Source organism: Sinocyclocheilus grahami, unplaced genomic scaffold, assembly GCF_001515645.1.
Source record: "Sinocyclocheilus grahami isolate Dianchi unplaced genomic scaffold, SAMN03320097.WGS_v1.1 scaffold21819.1, whole genome shotgun sequence".
Taxonomy (NCBI): Eukaryota; Metazoa; Chordata; class Actinopteri; order Cypriniformes; family Cyprinidae; genus Sinocyclocheilus; species Sinocyclocheilus grahami.
In genome coordinates, this window is record NW_015518558.1 from 1 (window position 1) to 794 (window position 794).

Consider the following 794-nt stretch of genomic DNA (forward strand, 5'->3'; position numbering starts at 1 on the left):
ATTTAAAAAAGGTACATGAAAACTAAGATCAGCAGGCAAGTCCATGAGGCCGTACTTGATGCCAAGATGCCATCGATAAACTCCTGGCGGGTGATCTTTCCATCCTGGTCCTTGTCGATGCGTCGGAAGAAGTCCATGACTCGAGACTTTTTGTGATTCATCCAGCGCATGTATTTCTTCCTCCACACATCAAAGTCAAAGTTGGCAAATTCTTTAAGCTGATGGTGGAGAAAGGTCATTACTACTTCTACTGTTCAGATTTCGTGAGTTTGATATCACTTTACTATTAGTACACAAAGATGCAATACCTCCTCTAGTCTGTCGAGTGCATCATTCAGCTTGCGCTGGCGATCGAGGGCGAGCAGCCACACTTGTTGCCAGCGGGAGCAGAGCTGAGTGAGGCGAGGGTTACCACTGGTTACCTGTACTGAGTGCTGCTGTTGCTGCTGGTGTTTTCCTGTAAGGAGAGCACAGAAAATATGTTCAGACTACTTTACTAATTAAATTATGAGGTATGCATACTATGCACAGCATACACATTTATTGTACATATGCACAGTGTTTGATTTGACCTTCAATTTCTATTTTTCTATGTTGTATCCTTTATAATTGCTTCATCTCTCAGGGAGTATACAATATACACTGCACACAGTATTAAGCAGTGAGCAGTTACTGAAGCTCAAATCTACACTACCACTCAAAATTTACAATAATTGTAATAATACTTCACAATATTTTACTGTGTTTTTATCAAAATAATGCTGCCCAGCGGGAGATACTTCTTTTAAAAACAT

General features: G+C 40.4%; 1 protein-coding gene across 1 annotated transcript; it reads right to left on the reverse strand.

Annotated features, from left to right (window-relative positions):
- Nucleotides 1-55: 55 nt before the first annotated feature.
- Nucleotides 56-488, reverse strand: LOC107579923 (microtubule-actin cross-linking factor 1-like; the record flags this gene model as incomplete). Its single annotated transcript, XM_016265704.1, has 2 exons — nucleotides 56-218; nucleotides 309-488. Coding segments are annotated over 2 exons (343 nt in total), but the record flags the coding sequence as incomplete, so codon positions are not given.
- Nucleotides 489-794: the final 306 nt, after the last annotated feature.